Below are 24,701 nucleotides of genomic sequence, written 5' to 3'. Positions count from 1 at the left end.
ACTCTCTGTCAGTCGAGAAATTAAAATTTTGCTTTTTAGGTACATCTCAATGACATTGAGTATAAAAGCAGGTAAGAAATTTCCCTGGCTGTGAAACTATTATGTATGATAAGCATAAGGAAGGTAAAGCCATCTTGAAGGAACAGATGAAGATTTAGTGGAAGAAGAAAATGGAAGCTCAGAATGGCTCCTCCTCAAACTTGTCAAGCAGTTTTAACAAGGCTTCACAATTTATATAACTTAATACAGATCATGGAGGAAAAAGTACACTGATTTGTGGCAATGTCCCAACGCCAACTCATTTAGTACTTTGTAGATTCTTCCCCAAACCTGGTGGCCTTCATAATGTTCTAGAAAAGGGCTCCATCTATAAATGTGCACTTCCCAAAAAAATGGATCACAAAGTAGGACTTTTATTCTAGGTTTGTAAATGAAATAAATCCCACATGCTTACTCCATGGTTTTCAAGACAGGGGGCTCACCTTAATCTGGAAGAGCCCCTTTGGGAGAGCATTCCATCACACACACACACACACACACACACACACACACACACACACACACACACACACACACCACATGCAGTGTTTCAGAGTAGCATCAGAACACATGCACATCTGAGCGGATGCAACTCAGGATCACAAGCTCACAGAATGCAGTGCAGTTCTGGAAACTGTTCAGCAAAAATAAATTTCTGCATGTGATTTGAAAACAAAAACTCTCACATGAGCAACACTCATTGTGCTTATTTCTGTTCTCCACAAGGAACACATCCAACAAGAAGAAATTTGTCTGTTTATTTAATTAGAATAAAAATACAACAGTGTGTCCCAATGGAAACGATATTCAGGAATGATGGTAACAATGGTTCAGTAACAGAAATGACTAACTGGAGTGGGGGGAGTTTCCCAGGTGTCATTAAAACACTTTCACAACTTATAATTGGTTATTAGTGGAAATTAAATGGAGTAACCAAGTCCCAGTTCACTTACAAAAGTTATCAAAATATTTTCAAATGTTACATTAAAACTGACAGAATTCACAAATAGCAGATAAACACTAAACAAAGTATTTCAGGAAAATTAAAGTATCCTGAGATCAAATGGAAATGACACTTGTCAGAGCAGGGACAACTCCCTTTCTGCTCACAGGCTGCAGGTAAGGCTTTCCTATGTTGCGTGTTCCAAGGTCAAGGAATGCCAATACACGCTGGTGCAACATTCAGCCATGAAAATAAAGACTGTGGACAAATTCCCCTGATGGACCGTCAGGCCTCCCATTTCACGAATGAAAACTCTACCGAGCTGTGACTTGCGTTTGGTTTTGGCTCCGCTCTTCGGGTAACGGCTGGACACTGAGCAAGGCATTCTAGGCTGGTACACCGCCTGACCCCCTACGTGTTTTAAGAAATGTTTATTTTCTGCACATATCTGGTTGCAAGTTATAAATTCCGGAGCACCTTTTCTTCTTCCTCCTCGTCGCTGTCGGTGACGTTGACCTGCTGGATGCTGGAGGGGGTGGAGGTGGGGGCTGTGAAGACGTTCTCCAGGGCGCCCATGTCCAGTGGGGGCACGGGGCTCAGGTAACCATCCCCGCAGTGGCTGCGGCTGCTGTAGTACACGGTCCCGTCCACGCCCTCACAGCCCCGAGAGTCCTCGCTGTGGGCGCGCTCATCTGGGTAGTCTCTAAAAGGATAGTCTCTATTTAAAGCTGAAAACATAGCCTCGTGTTTTTGGTACCTGTCTTCGTAATAACCAAGGCATTCTGGCATTGAACTTGGAAAGTTTCCATAGCCAAAAGGAGGCCGACTATAAGGGCACGTGCTGCGACAGAAAGACATAGACAAGCAGTTAGAGCAGCACACCCTGCCACACGGCGCCTTGCGTGTGTTCCTGCCGTCTCTCTCCTGTACCTGCCCCCTTCTCGTCCCCACCCAAAGCTTACAGCACCCATACCCTTCACTGCTGCCGGCCTCTTTCCTTGTGGTGAGCCCAAGAACGGCCTAGCTGCCCTTCCTCGTAGGACATCTCACACCAGGGAGGTTTGGGAAACACACACATGCGTTGTGTTACACCAAGAAATGAACAGAGAACACCCTGGCAATGGGTCTCACTATTGTTTCAAGGAAGCTTATGGGCACCGGGGTAAATGGGGTGAAGTCTAGGGCTCTAGGATATGAAAGCCCCGGAACAGAGGGGCACAATGTAGTCAATAACAATCATGAAGTTAATAAACCAAGGACTCTTACTACCATAACGATCTAGAACTGATGTTGTACTGTGGTTTAAAAGATCTTTTTTTTCTGCAAAAAAATTTTAGAGGGTTACATAGACATAAAAATCTATGACTCTATTGACATGTTTTACTACATAGATTATTATGTATCTATGACATACAAACCCTCAGTCTAATTTTAATTATGTTCTAAAATCTAAGTGCCAGTGATTGTATATAGAGATTCCCTTCTTGAATACTTGTTTGTTAAACACATCATTTGAAATATGATGTAAAAATCAATGTTAATAAATTCTGTAATAAAAATTTTTAATTAAAAAATTTTTAGAGGGCAGATGTGAAGAAAAGGTCACATTGCATTTTCTGCTACAATGATTTATTGAACCTAGAAGGCATGCATGTTATCTCGTATTTTTCTACATTTTTCTTTGCATTTATAATATCTTTGTAAAATTAGATCCAAGCTTAGTTGGAGGGAGGGAGAGGTAAAGCAGAGGTAGAGAGGACTGGAATAAAGACCTCACATTTTATGATACCACGTCTGAAGGTTCCTTTAACACTTAACAAAATGCTGGGCAGCTACATACTCATCCCATAAAAGGGAGAGTGGCAAACTCTTGTTTCCTCCGCAGGCAAGGCTGAATATCCATTGCGGGCAGAGGGATGGAAAGTCTACGCAGGACTTAGGCTCATGGACGCCATCTAGTGATAGGTAACGCATTCGCAAAGCGCCCTTGGAGGAGTGCTATCAGCCCTCAGGACCCAGGGAAGGTCCTGCCCAGCCTGCGGGTCTGCATCTATGGCTACAGGTGCCCTGGGCCCCTGGAGGGTCCTTGGCCCTTGTTCCTCGGGAGCCAGGAAGGCCTCCTTCACATACTCTGCCTTACGGACTCTGGTTGCCTATACCTGCCCAAAGGACCCTCACATTCCAAACCTGTAAGATAGTGACAGCTGCCCTGGCGGCTGCTGAGCTCAGCTCAGGACAAGAGGACACACCTTTCCACAGTCCGCATCCTTTGTAGATACATCCCAATTATCCCCTGGACAGATGCAATCTATGCGAAGACGCTCAGACACACTGCTAATGTCGAAGCCAAAGAACTCAGCCTACACTACAGATCTTACCTATAAGCCAAAGCCAAAGAAGCCACTAGATGGATACCCTGTATCTTATTCTAAAAGAAAACCTTTCCTACAAAGGCTGCTGATAATGAGAAGAGGAAAGTGCCACCCTAGATGTACAGTACAGATAGCACTGAGGGAACAAAAGGCATGAACAGAACCAGGATGTCGCCAGAGGGAAATAGAGCCCCTCACAACAGCTCTCAAAGTAAAGTGGACGCTTGGTAAAGAATTCAAAATCACATGCTGAGGATACTCCAGACAAAAGCAAAAGCAGACTGCATTAAGAACTATAAGAAACTATTCAGGATATGAATGGGAAACACATCAAAGAACTAGAAATCACCAACTGAACCAATAAAAAAATCTTGAGGCTAAACACTACAATAAATGAAAAACAAAACAAGAGAGGGCTTCCACAAGAAACAAGAATGAGAAGACATAATTTCAGAACCTGAGGACAGGTCTTTTGAATAAACCCTTTCACACAAAGAGGGAAGAAAGTGGGGGGCAGGGGAAGAAAGGTAAGTAGGAAGAGAGAGACAAATTGAGCTGGGGACCAGTGCTTACATCTGTAATTGTACCTTCTCAGGAGGTTGAGATATGAGGGACTGTAGTCCAATACCAGTCAGGACAGGAAAAGTATATGAGATTCTTATCTCAATTAACCATCAAAAAGTTGGAAGTAGGGCCAGGAGTTTGGCCTAGTGGTAGAATGCTTGCCTAGCCTGCATGAAGACCAGGGTTCAATTCCTCAGTACCACATACATAGAAAAAAAGCTGGAAGTGGTGCCGTGGCTCAAGTGGTAGAAGAGCCCTAGCCTTGAGAAAGTCCAAGGACAGTGCTCAGGCCCTGAGTTCAAGCCCCACGACTGGCAAAAAAAAAAAAGTTGGAAGTATAAGTATGACTACTCAAGGGGGAGAGCACTCACCTTGGTAAACAACTAAGACTACTCAGGCCCTGAGAGCAAGCCCCAGTGCCCACACAAAAACAAGCAAGCAAGCAAAGAAAACTGAACACTGACTAAATGCAAGTACTAGATTTTAAGGATGCAAACTCCCTTGTTCTTCCCTCCCTTTCCGCTCCATTTCCGGTTTCTTTGGTAGTTCATTGGAGGGCCTCACAGATTTTCTGGTGTATCTAGGACTACACGTGCTTAAGTGACTGGTGTTACCCCGTGTGTGAACTCCTCTCTGGACGATCTTGATCTGTGCTACCAGTGGATGCCCCCAACCGGAATTCACAGGCATGAGCCACCCACCATTCCTAGCCACTTCATGTGTTTTTATGTCTGCTAAAGATGCTGAGAAGAGAACAGACAGTAAGCATATATTTCTAGTCACTCTTCTATTGACTGTCCCTGTGGTTTCATGCCACCCCCCGCATTTCTTCCTTACTCCAAACAGCTCTGTTTCCATTCACTTGTAATGTTATGTAACATTTCTATATGTTACATCCTCTTCCCAACTGTTCTACAGTATTGATTTTAAAATCAATCAAAGCTAGTGAAGAAATACCACAGTGATACTGTTTTTTTATAATTACATGATTACTTTTTTCAACAAACATTAAGCCTAAGTTGATAACCCTTGAGACGGTTTCTGAGTGTGAGAACTAGCCACAGGCCTTTGTGCACCACTCGCTTAAGTGCACGGGACAGAACACTATTCTCCTTCCAAGTGTCCACAGCAGACACAACCATCCTTGCTTAAACCCTCCAAACCTGCTCAACTTGCACTCTACAGTTTTTTTCTTCTTTTTTCTTTTTGTCGGTTGTGGGGCTTGAACGCTGGGTCTGGGTGCTCCCCTGAGCTCTTCAGCTCAAGGCTAGTGCTCTACCACTTGAGCCACAGTGCCACTTCCCAGTTTTCTGGGGGTGAACTGGAGGTAAGAGTCTCACGGTCTTTAGTACCCAGGCTGGCTCTGAACCTCAATCCTCAGATCTCAACCTCCTGAGTAGCTACAGGATTATTACAGGCATGAGCCACCAGTGATGGCTTCACTCTACATTTTCTACACAGAGGAAAATGATCTGTTTAACAAAAAAAATAATAATGATAATGTATAAAATGACAGACAAAATAAACATACACAAAAGAATTAGACCTCTGTCTCAAATATCCATGTATTTTATCTTTCGACCATAGTAGATTTTATTAAAATACACTACGTATTGCCTTGGGAAAACTATTATCAGACACATATGGGTAAAAGTCAGAAGTAATTGTAAAGTATTGCAACTTTCAATTTATAAAACTGAGCTGGTGGCTCACGTCTGTAATACTAGCTACTCAGTAGGCTGAGATCTGAGGATTGAGGTCTGAAGCCAGACTAGGAAGAAAAGTCTGAGCCTGTTATCTCCAACTAACTAATGAAAAAAGCTAAAAGTGGCCCTGTGACTCAAGTGGTAGACCACAAACTTTGAGCAAAAGCAGCTCAGGGACAGCACTCAGGCCCAAAGTTTAAGCCCCAGAACTGGCAAAAATGAATGAGTAAATAAATAAACTGATCTTCCATTTTGAAAAATTCCATGTAACTTAACATTTGTATCTCGTTACTGCTTTGATATTATTAAATAAAATTAAATTGGAGTAAGAATGTTATGTGCAATGTATGTTTCAACAGCAGTAATTAAAAAGAAAAGGATTACAGAGAAAAAGAGTTTCTGTATCCTAAGCAGTTACTTTCAAAAAGTTTCCTTACAAAATGTCTTAAATAGGTCAGATGACTTGCACATTCATACTAAAATTCTTTAAGTATCATGAATAAGGAGGGAGATTGCCTCTTATTTAATCTACTTAATACAAAGGGAAGTATTGTCTACCCTAAGTTCACTTGTTTATATGAGTTTTCTGTTCAAAAGTATCAATTTTCCACATGGTTCTCTTCTAGCAACCAAATACAGTCAAATCAAGAGCTGCCGTTACACTGCGAAGCATTACTGAGGGTCTGTAGATGCACACACCGCCCCCCACCCTGAGAATTCACATTAGACAGACAACTGTGACTATTAGCATTGCTATTTTGTATAACTCTGACAAAGCAATTCAACATTTAATAAATATATGTGTAAACGGTGAGGAAGTATGATACTGAAGCCACTGAATGGCAATGAGAAATGCATGTGAAATGCCTAATTCTCAAGACATATAAAAATAAATAAAGAAAAACAATAGAGTAAGAGTGTAGCACATAGCCTTTCTAGGCCTTTCCTAGTCATTTTTTCTTGTAAGTAAAACTCTCCACTGCTTCCTGTCTTATATAAAATTATACAACAAATAGAATTTCTGCAGTTTTGGTTATAGACCTTGAGTTCTAATGAAGGCCAACTGTTACCAAATCTACTCTAGTATATCTGTAATACTCTCATATAGCTAGGAAATTCTCTATAAAATTTTGCTAAAGAACTAGAAAGTCCTGGATCTTGGCAGATATCAGTAAGAGAAAGATAATCAACCTTTGAATTCAGATGTCTCTTAATTCCTTGAACTAAAAGATTTCTAAAAGCTGCTAAAAATAATAAGTGCATATAAAATACAAAAGAAACTCAAAATTGCAAAACTGCTCCTCTCTCTCCCATTCTAATACTCCAGATTCACTTTCTTCCAGTTCCAAGTAAAGTTCTTGAAAGTGCAATTCCATTATGAAGCAGCAAACTTTAGCATCACGGGCTGTTTCCTTGGAGGAGTGGGTATATCAGATAAGGAACGGCTTTGCCTTCTCACCCCCAAAGGATGACTGGCATTCAACACTTATTATAATCTCAATGGATTCCAGCTCTCTTGTGTCGTTAACAGCAACTGAAAGGACAGACTACTATTGCTCTATCAGAATACTTGCAAAGGGAGTAAGTTCTGTTACTCCAAGGTGAGTAACAGATATGTTTTTCAAGACCTTTCCCTATGAAAATCAATTCTTTTATTGGTAATGTACATAGGGATTTGCAAATTTTGCAAGTATCATTTTGAACTTCCTCTTGTTTTAGATGGAGGTTTGTGGCCCACAAACCAGAATGGATATCAGACAGGAGCAGAATGCCAGCTGCACCTGGGTATAGAACTACCATACCCCCACTCAAAGAATGGGGTCTGCATTTCACCGAAACGTCTCGTGGTTCAGTCACACCATTAGGTGTGAGAAGCATCCCATCACGGGGTCCTCTCCTTTCCTGATTACCTTCACAAGACACATTCTGGCCTGTGTTCACTTTCTGTCATTTCCTACTCTAATGCTCATCCATCCTGGTGACTCAACAGAAGCCTGCTGGTGTGGCCCTCCTGCAGCGGTTTTACATGGTATTGCATGATAAGGGGATTGGACTCTGGGGTCTAAAGTTCCCTTGTATTGGTATTTCCCTGGAAACATCACAGTTAGCAATATGGGCACCACAAGTGTCATGAGCAAAGACTTGACTGGCCGCTCTGTTGGATGGGGCATGAAGCACCACTGCTAGCATCGCCAGTTCACCTTTCCCCCACCCATGTTAACTGCCTGGCTCCCAGTCTACCTCTAAATTACATTCCATATAGAACGGAGGAAACCAGGGAGGGAGGGAGAGCAAGGGCGCATGAGAAGCAGCGATCCATGAGCTCTATGCTCACTCACCTTGATGGGAAGTAGTGAGGTCCAGGTAGGAAGTAAGGGTGATGGAAGGAAAACCGTGGTGGTGTTCCGAACAGCGTGGCTGGATGGCCGAGGGGCGCGGGCTGGTAGACGTGGGTGTGGGGGACGGAGGGTGCCTGGGGAATGGGCGCACTCCTAGGACAGGCGGCAACACTGGAACACTCCTTGGAAGGCTGGAGGGTCGGGGGTGCGAATCTGGCATGGGCAGTGCTGGCACTGGTTGGGATCCTGCTGGTGGCGTCCAGAGACACGGGAGTGGGCCTCTTGATCGAGTGACTGGCTCCAGAAGGCAGCCGATGAGGGTCAGGTTGGGAAGGCCCAGCAAAGCGCTGAGATGGGAGGGCCGGGCGGAGTGGCAGACTCGGAGTCTGGACAGCCACCTGGGCAGTACTGGAGACGCTGGGCTGGAAAAGCGTGATGGGGCTTGGGCGCTGGACTGCAGGTGTGGGCAGCTGGATGGCAGGTGGGGTTTCGCCTTTAGAAACAAAGGTAACACAGGTCAGCCACTAGTAGCAGACCACTTCATCCTTTTCAGTAAAACTGAATGCGCCATGCGCTCAGAGCCTTCACTACCCACCTTCCCTAACGTTGTCATGTCAAACAATCATATTTCTTTTGAAAAAACCGAAGTCATCACTTCTGGTTCTTTCCAATGTGTGTGCATGTGCCAATACTTGAGTTTAAACTAAGAGCCTTAAGCCCTTGTGTGGCTTCTTCACTCAAGGCTGGTGCTCTACCAGGTGTGAACCACATCTTAGCTTCTGGCTTTCTGCTAGTTGTCTGTAGATGAGGAGCCCCTTGGATTTATTGCCCTGGGTGTCACTGAACTTCCAGCCTCAGATCTTAGCATCCTGCGTAGCTAGGATTACAGGCATTACTGGTGCTTATTCTTTTCTTTTCGTCTCTCCCAATTAGACTAAGGGCCATGAAAAGAGGGAAAGAGAGACCTTTTCTGTTTGTCCACAACTGTACCAGGGCTGTGCAGAATCACTCACTGAGTTTCAGTTACTAAAGGAAGCACACATCATCAAATTCTACAATGAATAGTTCTACATAAGGAGGAGTGGAACTGAGGCAGGGGATGATAATTAAGTTAGTTCAGAAATAATCAGAAAACCACTAACATGTGCCAAGATAAAAAAAATTATATATAGTTATATAGAAATTCAATGTGCCAAATGTCAAAATTCAAGTTAAAATCTGAAACAGTCATCTCCAACGAAGTGTAGTGATGGGAAAGACTAAGGTCAGAGCTCTAATAAATCTAATAAGATATAGAAAGCAGTGAGTCTGAAATGGTTACCTGTCTTCACCTTCTAGCACACAACTAGACTGTAAATCCCAATCTTCCTTGCAGTTAGGGGGCCATGAGACTACAGGCCCGAGAATACAGCAGAAGTAATGGCGATGGCATCTCCCATGGGCCTATTGGTACACCAGGATCTTCAGATGAGACAGGTGAAAGACGGCAGAGCTACAGGGGAGAGGCTGCCCGGGCCCGCAGCAGAGCTACATTTCTCTACCGGAAACTCTCATTTTGGATTTCACATGCATGAATAAAAAATAAGCTTCATGTTGAATGATTCTGTTTTAGGGCAGCCAGAATTGCCTAGTGATTATGTGAAGAAAGGAATATAGTTTCAGTAATTCCTGCACGTCTCAGTCACCACTCCCGGAGAGGAGGAATGTGCAGCATGTGCTGCAGGAGGGATGGCACCAGCAGGCTTCTGCTGAGTCCCTGGGATGCACAGCAGTGGGAAATGACAGAAACCCAGCAGAGGCCCGAGTGGGTCTTGTGAAGGTAATCAGGAAAGCAGAAGAGCCCGTGATGGGAAAAGGTGACCAGGAATATAGAGACTGATGGAGAAACGGTAGCAATATTTGGCCATTGCTAAGAAAAGTGGAGCCAACAGGACTTTGTATTGGACCACATGATGTTTACTTCTCTGACTGTATGTTAAAGAACTGTATCATTGTATCTGAAGCCAGATTTGTTTTTCTATGGATAAAATGTTTTGCTAAAATAGCTCATAACACCCAGGGAAATAGACTAACCTTATTTTCTGAATTATAGTAGGACCAATATTAGAGAAATTGATTTTCTTTTGTTTTGTTTACAAAGTAACTAAACTAGAATGGATACAACCAAAAAATTTTAAATGATAGTAAACATGTCAAAATTAAAAATTTAGAGAAAATGTATGAATTCTGAAAAATAAAAGATATTTAGTTTCACTGAGTTAAGCTGAAATAAGGAAACCCAATTCAGGATTAAGAAATAAAATGTAGATGATACAATAATTGGAACATACAAAAATGTATTAAATGATAATGAAAACTCCAGGCTAAAATAATTCTATAGCTTCAACAAGAGTTGTTAAGTTTTAAACTGAATTTGAAGTCTCATATGAATCAGGATGTTGGCATCACTAGCAATGAGACATGTGTTAACACAAGCTAGAGAGAATCCTGGATGATTATGCTAGAAGTATTTTCAGAAACCAGAGACACTTTGGAGCTGGCATTAAGTGTGAAACATAATAATGCATTGGCCATAAAAGCAACACCACACAAGAAACTTACTACAGATTCTGTCAAGGAACAGTAAAACCAGTTGTATGTGTGTTCTGTTTTACAACTAGCTTATGAAGTCTTTGACATTAAAGATCATAAAACCATCTTTACATTTTCTCTCCAGCACAGAGTTTGGCCTATATTAGGTAATGAGTATGTGTTGTACAGTACAAAGGACAGACATGAAGTCGCTAGATACATAGCACCTCACTGAAGCAGGCAAACTCCTAGCTATATTCCAGTTTAGTCTCAGTAAAATATACAAGAACAAAAATAAGCTTGATTGAGAGTCAAATTATAGCAAAGGATTGCTTTAAGAATTCAGGAATTAAATGTGTGAAATATTATACAGTATAATCACGACATATAAATTCCTGCTTAACGAGAAAAAAGTTCACCCTCAAGTGCTGTCATTTTTGGGAAAAAAAAAACTGGCTATGAAAAAAAGACTGATTTGGATAACCAGTTTTTTTAAGTCAAAGAAAAGAAGTTATTTTATATGATAATGACAAAAAAACAAAGAAAAATATTTGTCCCTAAATAAGGAAGGTGTTATGACTATCAAAACTGTTCCAAAATGTATAAAAGTAAGTCCACATGTTGTAAAATTACTACAAACAAAAATCTGGCAGCCAGCCGGCGCGGTGGCTCATGCCTGTAATCCTAGCTACTCAGGAGGCTGAGATCTGAGGATCGCAGCTCGGAGCCAGCCCAGACAATAAAGTCTGTGACACTCATCTCCAATCAATCACTAGAAGATGGGAAGTGGTGCTGTGGCTCAAGGGGTAGGGCAGTAGCCTTGAGCTGAAGAGCTCAGGGACAGCACCCAGGCCCAGAGTTCAAGCCCTGTGACCCCACCCCTAAAAAAATTGACAGAGCCAAATCGAGACTAGGAAGTACATACTAATCGGGGAATATTGGATAAAGCAAATCCAAGTGGCTGGTGTGTGGGCATTTTGATAATAGAGTATCAGTTCTAGCCACTGGAAGTGGCCTGAGCGTTCTAAGTTTATGCAGTTTTATGTTTTACACTTGGAAAGATAGTTCCATCTGTGCAGTATAGTACTGATGCACAAAGCTTGCTAAACATAAATTATTTTTGCAATACATACTTCACTTTAGTTTTCTCCAGAAATGAAGAATATTTTGTGGGGCTTTTTTTTTAAGGCCAATAAAAAAATCAATGCCTTTTGTTACTTTTGTCAATAGTTCTGAAATCCCAGTAAGTACACCTACCATACAAATACAATATAATTGTGCAAGAACCAATGTTAGAAGAAACGCTTCCTGTTACCTATCTTTGTTTAGAAAGACACAGAATTAACAGCACCACTAGTGAAGGGCGATCATGAAGGGTGGAGAACCTGACTGCACGAGGAGATACCAGGCAAAGGCTGCACGTGCACGTCTCATAAAGCCTGCCTGAACCTACGTAAGGAGTCACGTGGTCCAGGGAATTAACTAAACATCCCCCAACGTTGTGTCTGTGTCTGCTGATCAGAGCTATTCTCTGCTGGGGTTCTCCTTCACTATCTCTTGGTTTACGGGAGGATAACTATCTTGTGTGGCTCGCAAACTTACTATCATAAAGGACACAGCCTCAAACCCAGAGGACCACACCTGTTCCTACTCTACTCCAAGGATGAAGTGATACCTTCTACTAAGCTGTACTTCAGCTTGGAACTGGGAGATGAAAATAGGTAGAATTGAGGAAGAGCAACTTTAGGTGAATGTGTTTTAAGTAATTATATGGCAAATAACAGGAATAGTTATTGAAAGTTAATGCTCTCCCTTAAGAGCCAGGGCAGGACTCTACATTAAAATATGATTTTCTCAATGTCAGATTCCTATAATCAATGGGAATGCTGCAAAGAACTAATAATGGGGGAAAATCACAGAGAGATAATACAATCAATATTACAGCAAATGGAACAAACACTGGCTAAAAATGAGTCACTTCCTACAGGGAGGAGCTAGGTTGTGAGGGACAGTGAAGGATGATGAAAGGGACAGCATCAATCAAGATGCACTGTACTTAGACGTTGGCTTGTTATACAACTACTTAAAGATAACAAAGAGTAACTTAAAAATAAATAATATAAATAAATAAATATATAATATAATAAAAAATGATTCACTTCCATTGCTTTTCTAGAACATTAAGGGAAGAGCCTTTAACAGATCCATATCATCCCTAAATTCCAGAGCAGGATGCCTCAGACCCAATTAGCAATGCATTCTTTCATGCTGAGAATCAAGACACTCCTATTTCCTACTGAATTACCTTAGTCATTGTCTACATCATCTGACTAATTTAGGGGCTCATCCTGCCTTGCTTAAAAGGGCTGCTGTAGAGAAGTAATTTGATATCCTATGAAGTTTTTTTTTTCCTCTTATTTAATGCTATCCTTTCTTCTGGACTCTTCCCTATTAATAAATTGAGTCAAACAGAAATCAAATTTCATTTCAATAGATAATATTTCTTTTCATACAGGTACTTAAAAATAGTAATCTGCAATAAAACTCACTCACCAACTGGATGAGGGATGGTGTTTTGTAGGCTGGGAATTACCACAGAATAGGTAGGTGACCGATAAGGATAAATTGTTGTAGGATTTGTTGAGATAATATTCTGTGTGGTACCAGAAAATACGTTAGAAACGCTTAGAGGGAAGCGTTTTCGCTTCCCTGGACGAGGCTGATAAACCCAACCTATAGGAAAAGATACACTTTTTAATAAAAATATAGACTTAGCCTTTTCATACTAGACGTAATTCCTTTCATATTAAAAACATAAAACACTTCAAGGATTTTAATAGGTTACTGTCTAAAATATATGTCCAGCTTTAGGATACTATTTCTGTAAATGGCTCCTCCACTCTGCATTTTAAGCTTATGTGTTTGTCATCTATCTAGTTTCTCACTAATTGTCAACTCCATATCCTATAATTCAAAGGAAGGCCAAGGGCTTTACACATTCAGGGACACCCACTGACTTTGTAGTAGGGTCTACAGCAAAGATACTGATCCCAAAGCCTTTCCTGTACTTATAAAACAATGCCCCAGAAACTCATTATTCATCTCCTCCTGTTTCCTCACTTTATTTAAGATACAATTGTCTGTTTCTTACAATGAAATAATCACTAATAATCAGTCACTATTTTTATATCTAGTGCAGGAAGAGTTATTGGCTTTACCAATCTCCCACACCACAAACAACTCAATTTCCTTCCAAAGTCAAAAGGGAGCTGCAAGAGTTGTAGTTACTATAGAATCAGTAGAGTCAATGTTTCCCTTTATTGTTTGCCTCTGATCTTCCCTCCTAAAAACTGCTTGTATTTCTGAAAAATTCAAGGCTGTCACATCACCTACCACTGTTAGTCATATAGGCAGTGTTTTACTGCCTATACTGGGAAGGAATCAGATTCACTTCAAACTCTGTAGGTCAATCAGAAGGCAAGATTATATTCTGATAACTACATAGTATACAAATGGAACATGGGGTAACTCTGTATTCTGTCTTAAAGCATGTTCTTCAGTGTCTTCCAGTTTCTGATTTTCATGTGTTCTGTGTATTTTCAAATATACCTTTTACCTTAGAATTGTGAAGATTTACTATTTCTATCATCCATTAATTTTAAGATCCCTGAACCTTAAAAGTAGCTTTCAGTGAGTTTCCTTGTGCTATCATTATACCAATATTGTGTATTTTGGTATTATTTGGACTCCATCTCAAAACCTGAGCAGAACTAGATTGTCCCTGGTTTATATTAATTGGGATGAGACCACATATTCTCCAAATTGGTTATTTTTAAAGAATGCATCCCATTGTTCACTATATCATTACTATAAAATTATCCATTATTCTTTTTTATACATATCTGGATTAGGGAAAAAAATATACATTTTTGTTTTCCAATCTCAACCTAACGTAATGTTTACCGAAATAATCTGAAAGGAAATTAGAAAGGAGCTTTGTTCATTTTGCCGGATTACCAGGAAATTCCTCTCTGTGTTTTTCTTTAATCTTTTGCGCTTCGTCATAATAAGGTTTCTTTTGTTCTTCACTAAGTTTGTTCCACTCTAACCCGAGCTGGACACTGATTTCTGCATTGTTGGCGGCTGGGTTAGCTTTGGCTAGTGCTGGCCGGTGGATTCTTGCCCAAACCATGAATGCATTCATGGGTCGCTTCACATGACCATTTCTGTCCTTACTGAAGGGAGTATCTGGTATTCCTACGTGACAAAAATTAAGAAACTAAATTAAGGTGTATATGCACGTGTGCGCGCGCGCGCGCACACACACACACACACACACACACACACACACACAATTTCTAAAACCAACTGTATCTTTATATTTATGTTTTAAGTACCGAAAGCACACATATCAATATAGTGAAAGTGCTGTCAATACCTCAGGATTCCTTATAACTCCTGAACTCAGCATGCTACAGGTTAGAATGCCTCCTGAAGAGAATCTTGTTGAAGATTGAGAAATAATGTGAATATCTCTAGTAGTATTGTACATTTATTTTCTACTAAACACAATCTATCATGGGACCATTCATGACTATACACTGAGCATTAAGTTAGGTGTTAGACAAATACCTGAAGAAACTTCTTTACATGCTCATGCCTATAATCCTAGCTATTCAAGAGGCTGAAATCCAAAGCCAGACAGGGCAAAAATTTCACGGAAAAAAAAAAAAACACTGAACTGGAGGTATGGCTCAAGTGATAGAGCCAGGAGTAAGGAAAAGTCAAGCAAATATAGGGCTTTGAGTTCAAATCCTGGTACCTGAAAAAAAACTGTATATGGTCTATAAACTAATATTGCTTGCCTTTACTACTGGTAAGATTAACTAGGATTTGTTTATATGTGTGTAGAATTCTCACAATGAAACAATCCCCCGACCCCTTGTACAGTAATGTACGCTAACAGAGGGGGGAGCAGGCTATAAAATAAATACGAGCTAAAAGCCAGTGACTCATGCATATAATCTTAGCTACTCAGGAGGCTGAGATCTGAGGATTGAGGTTCAAAGCCATCCTGGGCAAACAAAGCCATCCCAGATAGGAAAGTCCTTGAGACTTTTGTATCCAACCAACTACCCAAAAGTCAGAAGTAGAATGACAGCCTTGAGCAAAAAAGCTCAGAGACAGCACCTAGCCCTTGATTTCAGTTCTAAGGAATGGCCAAAAAAGAAAAGAAAAAGACACTAAAAGAAACACGAACTGAGGATTAATGTGATGTTCCAAGGCATTTATTTGTTAGCATAATGAACTAATTTTGAAAGAATTTGTAGTTGTCACCATTGTTAGCTAAAGTCACTTAAGACAAGTCTAGCTTATTCTACAGTATTTTCATTTTTAATATTAGTGCTAGCTTTTGTCATACCAAAATTTTACACTGCATCATGTATTTTCTCCTAGAAAATGGTTTCCTAGTTATTTGAAAAGACAACCTCTACAATCAATATAAACTGTTAAATCATAGCTTTTTAAAATGAAACAAAAGTTTCTTCCATTTCTTGGCATAGATCAAGGTGCTATAATCAGATATTTTGTTATTCACAAGTTGCAAACTGAGGGTTTTGTATCATCTAGAGCAAGAATAGTTTTCATTTAAAAATTAGTTTCTGTAAAACGATTAGTTTTCAGAAATTGGTATGAACTGAAATCGCTTTGTATGTGAAAAAAAAGGGGGGGGGCTGGTCCTGGGGCTTGAACTCAAGACCCTGGGCACCATCCCCGAATTTTTGTGTTCAAGGCTAGCACTCTACCACTTGATCCACGGCTCCATTTCCAGCTTTTTTGGTGCTTAATAGAAACTAAGAGTCCAGTGGACTTTCCTGCCCTGCTGGTTTCCAACTGTGATTCTTAGATCTCAGCCTCCTGAGTAGCTGGGATTGCAGGTTTGAGCCACCAGCACCCCACCAAAACCCATACAAATTGTGTGTGTGTGTGTGTGTGTGTGTGTGTGTGTGTGTCATGGGGCTTGAACTCGGCCTGGGTGCTGTGCCCGAGCTCTTCAGCTCAAGGCTACCACCCTACCCTTGAGCCAAGCCCCACTTTCCGTTTTCTAGAGGTCCTTTTGTGCCCGGGCTGGCTTTGAACCTTGGTCCTCAGATCTCAGCCTCCTGGGTAGCCAGGATTACAGGCGTGAGTCACCGTGCCTGGCTATAGCTATGTATATTTATACATTTAATTAAAAATTAAAAAGCTTTTGATGCTACTAAATCTCAGCTAGGTACTGGTGGCTCACGTCTGTAATCCTAGCTACGTAGGAAGCTGAGATCTGAGGAATCATGGTTCAAAGCCCGTCCAGACGGGAAAATGCGAGGAACCTTTCTGATAAAACAAGAGAACGGAGGGAGCACGGGCCAGAAGACGCAGTCGTTATGGTCAATGCATGGTATGTAAAAAGTGAACTGGGTAAGCTTGAGGGTAGGGATGGGAGCGGGGGAGGATGGGGAGGCACTGCACTCGTCACTCCGTGACCCCAGAGCGTGGTGACCTCCTCTCTGTATGAAAAGCGGAGGCCGGGAGTCTGGCCTAGTGGTAGTAGAGCGCTTGCCTAGCGTGCACGCAGACCCGGGTTCGAGTCCTCGGTAGCGCCTGCATAGACAAAAGCCACAAGTGGCGCTGCGGCTCAAGTGGTAGAGCCCTCGCCTTGGGGAAAAAAGGAACGCAGAAAGCCTCGATACGCGGTCCCCTTGCTCCTGTGGGGGGATCCCGCTGGACGGGGGGGGCGGGGGGGAGGCACCTGCGTCCGAGGGAAGCACGGTGAGCGGGACGTCCTTGGTCTCGATCTTGACCGACGGCTCCAGCAGGGACTGCATCTTGATGGGCACCGGGGTGAGGGGGACCTTGGTCAGCCGGATCAGCTCCGAGGGCGCGGGTCCCTGGAACTGGATGCGGGCCCCGGGCGGCACGCTGTGCAGCGTCAGCGGCAGCCGGAGGTCCGGCGGGGGCGGCCCGAAGGCGCCGGGCGGCGGGGCCAGCAGCACCTCCTTGCCGCCGCCGTGCAGCAGGCCATTGGCCAGGGCCTCCGGGCCCAGCCGGAAGTCCTCGTGCGGGCGCTCGGGCTCCTCCGTCTTGATGAGGCCCTCCCCGACGGCGGCCGCCGCGTCCCTCGGGCCCTCCTCCGCCTCCAGCTTGGCCTTCTTCTCCTCCCCGCGGCGGCCGTCCAGGGCCAGCCCGGCGTGGTCCATCCTGGCGGCCCGCGCCGCTCTAGCCCCCCCGGTCTCCAGGACCCTCCGGGGTCCCAGCGACCCTTCCAGGTCCAGGCCGCCGGGCCCCGGCGGCTCGGGTTTCTCGGCCTTGACCTGCAGCGCCCAGGGCGGCCCGGGGCGGGACTCCGGCCTGCAGGGGGCGCCCTCGGCCAGGGGCGGCGGCGGCGGCGGCGGCGGCGGCGGCGGGGGCGGCGGCGGCGGGGGGGGCGGCGGCGGCGGCGGCGGCAACAGCAGCAGCTCGGGCCTGAACTGCAGCAACCGCGCCTGCGCGGACGACGCCACCAGGCCGTCGTCCGGCACCGGAGACAAGAGCGGCCCCGACGGCAGCAGCAGCACCTGTTCCGGCTTCATCTGGAGGAGCCGCCGGGTCACGGGCGGGACGCCCGACGTCGGGCCTTCCCCGCCCGACGAGGCCACCGTCGTCATGGCGGCGGCCGCGCACGGGGTAGGTGGCGACGACGACGGAGGCTCGGCGGCCGCCGCCGTGTGAAAGCAGCTGCCCTCGACCGGCGGCGGCGGCGGTGGGGGCGGACCGGGGCGCCGGGAGGTGGCCCGTGGCGGTTGGCGCGGCCGAGGCGGCGGCTCCGACCGGACCCTCTCCATGGAGGGGGAGGGGGCGCCCCGGCCCGGTCCCGGCCGGATTATGAGCTCAGCCGTTCGTTGGCGGCCTTTTCTCCCCCTCCCCCTTTCGGTTAAGACCCTTCCAAACCCTTTATTACCCAGAACCCTACGCGGTTCAAAAGACGCCGCCTTCCGTCCACGCCCTCGGCCAATCAGGAGCGGGCGGGGGACCCCCGGCCCGCCAATCACGGGCGCCTCCGTCGGCTGCTCCCGCCTCCCCGCTCCCGCGCCGCCTCGTGGGTTCCCCGTCGAATGGACCGCCCCACCCCGGGCCCCCGCAGCAGCAGCAGCCGCCGCAGCGGCACGTGCGGCCCATTTTTCCTCCCTCCGACTCGCGGCGCTTCTCTTCCGGAGTTCTCTTCCACTCCTCGTCGTCGTCGTCGTCGTCGTCGTCGTCGTCCTGGGTTACCTCTCTTCCCGCCCCGGGGAGCGCTGACAATGGCGTTGCCCGGGAAACGGGGCGGTGGGCCGCCTCCCCCCCCTCCCCGGGGGGTGGGGGGGATGAACCCGAGGGGCTTCCCCGGGCGGGGCGGATCACGGCCGGCGACCTCGACGCCGACGACGCCGACCGGGCCGCCGCCGGCCTCCCGGGGCCGTCCTCCGCTGGAGCCATTTCAGAACCACCAGGGCGCCTGGCCTCCCTTGGCTAAGGCTCTGCGGGACGTGTCCTGGCGTCTCTAGGACGCGCGCCAGACGGTTGTCAGAGGGACAGCCATTCATGCATCATTTCTAATGGCAGGACCGGCCCTGGAAAGCCGTTCCGGCCGCCCGCCACCTCGGGCGCAGGGTTCAGGATGAGTCCATGTTTTCGTCCATTTCGGCAACTGTCGTCTTTTCTCCTGGGGTTTTCTTTTCCAGTTGCTTTTGCTGTTTTTCTCTCCCCTTCCCTCCTTCCCTGTGTGCGCGCGCGCGCGGTGCCGCTCCTGTGCCTCGAACTCGGGGCCCGAGCCCCTTTTACGCTCCAGGCCAGCGCGCTCCCACTCGAGCCGTGCACGGATCCACCCCCGGCGCTTTCACTGGTGATGAGAGGCTGAGGTCGCGACAGCAGGCGGCGCGAGCCCCAGCGCACCCAGCCCCTCCTCCCGGCCGAGCCTTGCGTCGTGCAGGGTGGACCGCCACAGCTAACTTGTAGTTATCTTAAGCAAGTTTCAGTTACACGGGAAATGCTGAAGACGGTGACGGTTCACGGTGTGCCTGCCAGGACCTTCTATTCTTTCCTGCCTCGGCTCCTTCTAGTCTATCAGGCTTATTGTTTAGATCATCGGCTTTCTATCTTTTCATCTTTTTAAACTGTTCCCCTCCACATATTGCATTGGTTTTCATGCCTTTCCCGTATCCCTGATGATTCCCTCTCTGACCCACCAGTCGTTCAGAAGTGTTTATTTTGGACCACATGGAGACTGTCTCGTCAAAGAACATGCTTTTTATACCTGTCCTCATAAATGTGACTGATTGACTTCACATACCGTCAACTCCAAACAATACATCCGTGGAATGTATATTCTACTCTTGGTTAGAGTGTTCTCAACTAGAATAATTGATACAATGGTCAAATGTTTGACAATGGAGCTCAAGTGTTCTGCATATCATTTCTGACTTACTATCCAGTTACATTATCAATATCCAAAATGGAATCCTGGGAAGACTTTGTCCTTTTCAGTCTGTCCCTGTTGGCTCCGCATGTGTTGGGACAGTGTTTATATGGAGAAAGGTTTGCAAACACTATCTTTTTGATGAATGAACCCTTTTGTCATTATGAAATACTCCTTTCAGTCCCTAGTGACTTTTCTTCAGTGAATGTACCTTTTCTAGATTTATAGTTGTGGTTTGCTTTGTGTATCTTTCCCCATACTATTCAGTCTACCATATTTTAAAGTATTTCTCCTATAGATAGAATATATGTTTAATATTTTCCTACCCATTCTGCTTTTCCCCTCATTCAGGGACTTCCACTTACATGTTTTGGGACCCCTTCTCATTACTCTGCAAGGCTCAGAAGTTTTCGTTTCCATCTTTTCTCATCTCTTCTTCAGATTGGATAATTTTCTAATTTCAAACTTTCTAATTTTTCTACTCACTTAGTTTTACTGGTGAGCTACAGCAATTCTTATTTCACTAGTTTGTTGTTGTTGTTTCTGTCAGTAGTGTGGCCTGAAGTCAAGGCCTTGGCACTGTCCCTGAGCTCTTTTGCTCAAGGCTAGTGCTGTACCACTTTGAGCCACAGGGCTACTTCCAGTTTTTGAGTGGTTAAATGGAGATGCGTCTTACAGGGACTTTTCCTCAGATCCTGCTTCCTGAGTAGTTAGGCTTACAGATGTGAGCCACCAGTGCCCATCAAATTATACTTTTTAACTCTTAAAGTATCAGCTTTTACTATTTTTATTAATGCTCACTGTTTTATTATTCTACTTTACTATTTCAAAATATTTTCTTTTTAAAAAGTTTTCTTTTTAAAGTTTTTGTCATAACATTTTGGCTCCACTCAGAATATGTTTCTATTAATGAATACTTTTGATTTTGTAATGAATTTGGTAAGTTTTTGTTCTCTTTTCCTCATCTCTCAAGAAGGGTATCAAATAAGGATCAAACGATGTTACTAATTTCAGTAGTTGGTTCTTTGATGATACAAGGCCTAGCATCAATAGTATCTATTTAGTAATGGAAATCCACCTTCAGTGGTCAGTCATTTTTGTCAGATTTCTTGTTTTTGGGGAGGGGGATTTTTTTTTTTTGCCACTCAGGGGCTTGAGCTCTGGGCCTGAGCACTGTCCTTGGGCTTTCTTAGGGCTAGAGCTCTACCACTTGAGCCACAGCACCATTCCTGGCATTTTTCTATGTATGTGGTACCAAAGAATTGAACCCTGGTCTTCATGCATGCAAGCACTCTACCACTAGGCCAAACTCCCCGCCCTGTTTTTTTGTTTTTTGGTTTTTTTTTTGTTGTTGTTGTTTTTTATGGTGGTACTTGGCTTTGAACTCAGGGACTTTACTTTGGTTGGCTTGCTTGCTCAGCTGTCATTCTACAACATGAACCATGTCTCCAGTGCAGCATTTTGCTGGTTATTTTGGAGATGGACTCTCTCAGACTTTTCTTCCTGGGCTTTTCTCAAGATTCTCGGGAATCTTAGCCTCCTAATGAGCTGAGCTTATAGATCAAGTTCATTACTTTTTTTTCTTTTACCTTTTCCCTCCCTCTCCATTCTTAATTTCCTTTCTTCCTTTTAAAAGTTTTAACAGGGATTTATTTTACCAAAACAGGGTTAAAGTAGGAGACATGTAGCAGAGAAACATTTTCTGCTTCTCACACAGGAAATGGGAGTTAAAGACTCTCTTCAGTTTTCTTGCCAGTATGTTAAGTAGTGTAATATGTCTGTACTCAGAACCATGGAGTATGACTTTATTTGGAAATGGGGTGTCTGGAGATGTAATCCCTTAAGGATTCAGATGAGATCACACTGGATTTGGGTGAACTCTAAATGCAGTGACAAGTGTCCTTATAAGGGAGGAAACAAGAAAATGTAAAGATGTAGACAGAGATTAGAGTTAGATATTTACATGTTTCTGAAGAATACCAAGCATGGTTAGGAGCTAAGAAAAGTTAGGAAGGAGGTTAACAGATTTCTCCCTCAGAGAAACTTCTACAACAGTTTAATTTTGAAACACCAGTTTTTACAACTGTGACAAAACATTATTTTAAGCCACACTTTATTCCAGCATCCCTAGAAAACTAAACTAATATAGTCCCCTTTTTCTCTAAAAATTATGATTGTTAGGCCTTTGATCCCTAACCCCTTGAGTGGCTAAAATGATGTCACAATATTGGCTGTGACTCAACATTCATTTGCTTCTGAGATCCTTTGTTGTACAACAATTTGTATGTATGCATGTGTGTGCTGATAATAGAACTTGAACTCAGGGTCTCACATTCTAGTTATTTTGCTCCTGGCAAGCATTCCATCATTTAATCCCTGATTCCAATTCCAGGTTTTTTTTTGTTTTTTGGGGTTTTTTTGCTGGCTAATCAGAGATAAGAGTCCTGAGGATTTCTCTGCCTGAGCTGGCCCGGAACTGCAATCTTCATAGCTCTGGCTCCTGAATAACTAAGATGACAGGCATGAGCCATGACTCCTGGTGAGTTGTTCCCGGTTGAGGATCATCAAGCCTGGTTCACTACGAATACGAAGACATAAATCTTCTGACTTGCCTTGCAGCTGTTCATCCTGAAAATCTGTAAGCACATGGAGCTTGTCCTGATGATGAGTGATATCCAAGGGAGAAGCAACTGCTGGCATTTCCACTCTTGAAAATGAAAACATCTTGGAGAGAAAAAATTCCCTTAAGGATGTGAATGGATGCGATGTCCGTGATGTGATGTCTGCGGGCTCTCAAGTCATTCTAAGTCTCTTCCCGTCTCCACAGCTCTTCAGAATCTGTGGCAAACTACGCCAGAAATACTAAGAGAGGAGCCAGTTTTCCCCTAATTAGCCAGAAAAAGTCATAAAAATCAATCTAGGGAAGTAGTATTTATCGTTCATGTTTTCTTTCCTCCCATTGCGAAAGTAAAAGATGATCTTACTGAGTTTAGATTAGAACATAATTCTTTCCATTCTTCCAATTGTTACTGGATGTTCCTCCATCTTTAATTTCCATTGCATGACAATGGGTAACAATATAGGCCAAAGGGAAAGCCAGTTTACATTCCAGATTCCATTTAGCAATGACCATGAAGTTTTCAAATCAACTTATTCAATGGAACAGTTCAGTCACTGGGAAATAATAAATTGAAACATATCCTTCTGTTTCATTCTGGATATCTAGTTATGGACCTGTTTAGAGCTAAATTATTATATATAATATGCAGCCCTATAACTCCTTTTTTTTTTGTTTTTGTCTTTGTTTTTGTTAACCAGGCCTGGGGCTTGAACTCAGGGCCTGAGCACTGCCTTTGGATTTTCTCAAGGCTAGAGCTTGTGAGCCACAGCATCACTTCTGGTTTTTTTCTATGTATGAAGTACCGAGGAATTGAGCATGCTAGACAAGCACTGTACCACTAGGCCAAAGTCCTGGCCCCAATAAGTCCTACTTCTGTGGTGGAATTTATATTTAAACAATGACTGTATCAGTAACAATTTGTGTATTTCAAAATATTTCACCTTTTGCCCTTTCTAAAAAGAAAAAAAAAAAACAAAAAAATCCTGATTTAAAACCTCAAATATTTTAAAAACAAACTTTTACTGAAAAGAAAAATCAATCTCTTCCTATTTCTTAAAAAAAAAATCTTTATTGTAAAGGTGATGAACAGGGAGGGAGGTTATAATTACATAAGTAAGGTAATGAGTACATTTCTTTTTAAACAGTTACTTACCCCCTCCCTCATTTTCTCCTGCTTATCCCTCCCTATTCCCCCTCTTTCTCTCTTTCCTTCCTTCCTGCCTGCCTGCCTGCCTGCCTGCCTTCTTTCCTTCTTTTTATTGTATCTGCACTGGGGCTTGAATTCAAGCCTGAGTGCTGTCCTTTTGTTTTTTTCCACTCAAGGCTAGCACTCTAGCATTGAGCCACAGTACCATCCCTGGATTTGTGCTTGTTAATTGGAGGTAAGAGTCACACAGACTTTCCTGCTTAGTCTGGCTGTGAACTGCCATCCTCAGATCTCAGTCTCTGTGAGTAGTTATAATTAGGCATAAGACACCAAGCTAATCTCTTCCTTTAGATCAGCACTGAACAAGTAAAATAACAGAGACTCAGTTAGCAAAGATGCTTCCAGCTTTCTTTCACTCTCTTTGCTTGGCCAGATTTTTTAATTTTCCTATGCTATGAGCAACATCACCAAGACCTAAATTCTTATTCTTTCTCTTTTATTTTTGATTTCTTTTTATGGATCCCCAAATCCACTTGGTACACATCCTTCACACTCCTGAATTTACCCAAAATGTAACCCTACTATCTTTGAAGTTTGTCTCATGTATATGTATATGGCTTGATTTCACTCCAAACCAATAAACAGGATGTTGACCAAGATGTCTGAATTAGTTTTCCTCATCTAAAAAGCACATGAAAGCTTGTAGCAGAGAAAGTGAAATATCCCATGGTCAGCTTCTAAGTTCAGAGACCCTACAGTTAGAGGCACCTACTTTCTTAAAGGGCCTGCTGAATAAAACAATCTAGCCATCACTGCTTTTTAACTTTTGTAAAAATCATAGAAAAGTTTATTAGGAAAGGAATACACTTTCAATAGACTGAAAGCATATCATCTATAGAGAGAGAATGACAGTGACATTTAGTCCCAC

The 24,701-nt window shown here is 43.7% G+C and overlaps 1 protein-coding gene and 1 long non-coding RNA gene across 3 annotated transcripts; one reads left to right on the top strand and one right to left on the bottom strand.

Annotated features, from left to right (window-relative positions):
• Nucleotides 1-778: 778 nt before the first annotated feature.
• Sox30 (SRY-box transcription factor 30) lies at nucleotides 779-18,790 on the bottom strand. 2 transcript variants are annotated; one of them, XM_090320851.1, is made up of 5 exons: nucleotides 17,325-18,490; nucleotides 14,552-14,791; nucleotides 13,088-13,267; nucleotides 7,964-8,456; nucleotides 779-1,823 (listed from the first exon to the last, which is right to left on the bottom strand). In XM_090320851.1, exons 1-5 carry the CDS (start codon nucleotides 18,394-18,396, stop codon nucleotides 1,442-1,444), a joined length of 2,367 nt encoding a protein of 788 aa, XP_090176977.1. In that variant the 5' UTR covers nucleotides 18,397-18,490; the 3' UTR covers nucleotides 779-1,441. The 2 variants fall into 2 exon arrangements, with proteins under 2 accessions (XP_090176977.1, XP_090176978.1); XM_090320852.1 differs by lacking the exon at nucleotides 7,964-8,456 and having other exon boundaries at nucleotides 1,620-1,823; nucleotides 17,325-18,790.
• Nucleotides 18,791-19,727: 937 nt separating this feature from the next.
• On the top strand, nucleotides 19,728-22,937 carry LOC150044581 (uncharacterized). Its single transcript, XR_016533046.1, has 2 exons — nucleotides 19,728-22,545; nucleotides 22,626-22,937. It is a non-coding gene; the product is annotated as an uncharacterized LOC150044581 (long non-coding RNA).
• The last annotated feature ends 1,764 nt before the right edge of the window (nucleotides 22,938-24,701 follow it).

The sequence above is a fragment of the Megascapheus bottae genome, chromosome 29 (assembly GCF_031878675.1).
Source record: "Megascapheus bottae isolate mThoBot1 chromosome 29, mThoBot2.hap1, whole genome shotgun sequence".
Taxonomy (NCBI): Eukaryota; Metazoa; Chordata; class Mammalia; order Rodentia; family Geomyidae; genus Megascapheus; species Megascapheus bottae.
This window is presented reverse-complemented; position numbering and strand designations above follow the sequence as displayed.

Coding starts and splice junctions, on each gene's coding strand:
- Sox30 (XM_090320851.1), bottom strand. CDS start 18,396: ATGGAGAGGGTCCGGTCGGAGCCGCCGCCTCGGCCGCGCCAACCGCCA. Junction 13,268..14,551: donor ACACAGAGAGGAATTTCCTG/GTAATCCGGCAA, acceptor CTTTTCCTATAG/GTTGGGTTTATCAGCCTCGT. Junction 1,824..7,963: donor CCTCACTACTTCCCATCAAG/GTGAGTGAGCAT, acceptor TTTCTGTCGCAG/CACGTGCCCTTATAGTCGGC.